General features: G+C 32.6%; 1 protein-coding gene across 1 annotated transcript; it reads right to left on the minus strand.

The window, feature by feature from the left end:
* On the minus strand, window positions 1,767-2,719 carry LOC107641665 (glycine-rich protein DOT1). Its single transcript, XM_016345144.2, has one exon. The coding sequence runs from the start codon at window positions 2,534-2,536 to the stop codon at window positions 2,063-2,065; it is 474 nt and encodes a 157-aa protein (XP_016200630.1). The 5' UTR covers window positions 2,537-2,719; the 3' UTR covers window positions 1,767-2,062.

Consider the following 2,954-nt stretch of genomic DNA (forward strand, 5'->3'; position numbering starts at 1 on the left):
ATTATTGTTTTTTCGTTTTTATTTTTCTATATGTTGAAAAAATGGAGAGAGAGCTATCCATATTTTGATAAGAGCGGTATGTGTAAATAATTCCTCAATACCAAATATGAATCGAAGCCAACTTCAGCGAACACAAAGTTATGGACCAAAATGCATGCCTTTTTCAAAGTGGCAGTATTAGCACAGAAGTTGGATATAAATTAATTGATAATAATTTATTGTAAAGATTGCCACTATAATACCTTATCCTTCTTAAACAATCACAAGCACATTGTATATAGTGGGATATGATGATTGGCACTTAATACAATTCCAGGTAGGAAAAATGAAAAACTGAATAATGAACGATAAGTTTTTTTTTTTTAATATAAATATTCAATGATACATGTTATGTGAAGAACATTCTAGAGATTTACCTACTATCTCAGATGTCTGCCAACTTATTGTCAACAATAATTAATTATTATATTTTAAATACATATATAAAGAGACACATCCATAAAATATATCTATAAAGATACTTCTGTTAAACACAACCATAAAAAAGACATTTTTATTAGACACATCCACGAAGACACTTCCATAAAACACAATTATAAATAAGAATTGGCAGAAGTTGGCAAATATGCTGTTGGTAACGTAGGTGATAGGGCCAGTAATTTTTGTGTTTTGTAACTATCAATTGACCATCAATAATATTTTTAATGGTGTGAGATTAAATCCAATAATGTGGAATCATTCAATTTTCTTTTGATAGTTAAATGTTAGCCAACTTTTTAAAAAATTGCTGGCCCAAGACTTTCCCATAAAGTAATACGTATCCTATTTATTTGAGTTCAATTATATTGAACCGAAATTAATGCATATATAATACATATAATAAACCGATTTTCGAACAAATAAAATAATAATTTATACTTTAAGAGCTTGTTTGGATGAACTTTTAAGAAAAGATCTTTTTTTGAGTTATCTTTTTTTAAAAGATCTTATGAAAAAGTAAAAGTAATTTTATGTTTGGATATCTCATGCAAAAAGATCTTTTTATCTATCAATTATGTTTGGGTATAACAATATAAAATTACTTTTTTGTTTATTTATTATATGAAAAACATCTTTTTTTAAGAGAAAAAGATCTTTTAAAAAAAGATGTAAATTATAACTTCTCAAAAAAGATTTTTTTTTTAATTTTTCTAGTGCTTTTACTTTTATTACTAGAAATTTGCCAAACACGTTAAAAAATAAAAAAAGATATTTTTTCATTGAAAAAAGATATTCTTTTATCAAAATAATGACGCCCAAACAAACACTAAGCCATAATAAATACTAATTTTTCTACTCTTAAAATAATTTAAAGTGTATTATCATATTTTAATTATTTGAATTAAAATAATTTAAGGTGTATTATGGTATTAACCTATTAGGCATATCCTATTCACAAAAATAAGTTGGGTAATCCATATGTGAGTCGTCCCCATATAATAGAACTAAGGCATGCAGCATGGACCTAGGCTTTATTCTTGAGTTAGAAGGAGAAAACGAAAGATTGTAGTCTTGCTTGTTTCTAGGCATGCAATGAAATAGGTAATTTGATTGTGATAGCAAAGTCAAGAATTTAGGCACGCTAGCTTTTGGTTAGGGCCTTTGTATTATTACTATATTCACGCCCATGCAGCAGCAGCAGAACAAAAAGCGAAAGGGACTACCACTTTACTATCACAGTACACTTAATTATCCGAAGACCAATGTAAAGTAGTAGTAATACTTGGATGAACCTCTTTATACTATTATTGCTTAATGCTTAGATTATTATCGATCATAATAGTTTTGGAAAACACGTTACTTATTTAATAACCAACATAAACATATAATGACAACAACTTTACACTGCATCATAATCTTTGCTTGACTCAAGAAACTAATTAATACTACGAAATGAAACACAAACGATTTCTCTTCACGACAGAGAGTCCACCATATTACACTACGTGTTTATTCATATAGCTACAGATCTAGGGTTCATACCAATATTTATTTATTTATTACACAATAATCACTCTTATAATTAATCACCACCACCCTCGCCATAACCCCCTCCATAACCTCCACCATAGCCTGAGCCAGACCCACCGCCTCTACCACCACCGCTGCCGCCTCCGCCGCCGCCACCTCCTCCACCTCCGCCTCCGCCACGGCCGCCTCCTCGTCTTCCTGATCCAGCCCTGGATCCTGCATATGAGCCAGCATAAGAACCTGCCTCAGAGCCCGCTCCTCCACCACCACCACCTGAGCTAGAAGAAGAAGATGATGAGCTTGAAGAAGAGCTAGAACCAGAGGCAGAGCCTGATCCAGCTCCAGCTCCAGCTCCAGAGCCACTACCACCTCCAAGGCCAAGGCCTAATCCAGCTCCAACTCCAAGTCCTATCCCACCAAGGTCTAGACCCAAGTCCTTCCTTGCCACTCTACTTTCTGACACCATTGCTGACATCAGAAGTAGCAGCCCAAGTAGAATACATGACCCGGATGATGAGCAACCCATCCTCGATCAAAGCCAATAATTGTTTAGCTAGCTAGAACAACAACGAAGAACAAAGTATGGAGGGTAGGGTATGTAGTGTAGTTGATGTATATATATACGTGGCTACAATACTCTTGCAACTCTGATCTGACGAAGCATATATGTCAAAGGTTTTTAGAGTATTTATAGCTGCTAGAGTGCTCACTGGGATTTTTTTCTAATATAAATTATGAAAAATATTTATTTTTCCAAAATTCACTTATCACGTTTTTTTTTGGAATTTAAACAAGTTCGCCGCATTCCATGGCAAAGTCTATAAAAACTAGCAAGTTCGCTGTATTCTCTTTCAAATTTTTTTTTAAAATTTTTAAAATACATGTTTTTAATTCAGGTAAAAGAATATAGATCTACAAATAGTATATAAAAGTAAACAAAAATA

This window comes from Arachis ipaensis, chromosome B01 (genome assembly GCF_000816755.2).
Source record: "Arachis ipaensis cultivar K30076 chromosome B01, Araip1.1, whole genome shotgun sequence".
Classification (NCBI taxonomy): Eukaryota; Viridiplantae; Streptophyta; class Magnoliopsida; order Fabales; family Fabaceae; genus Arachis; species Arachis ipaensis.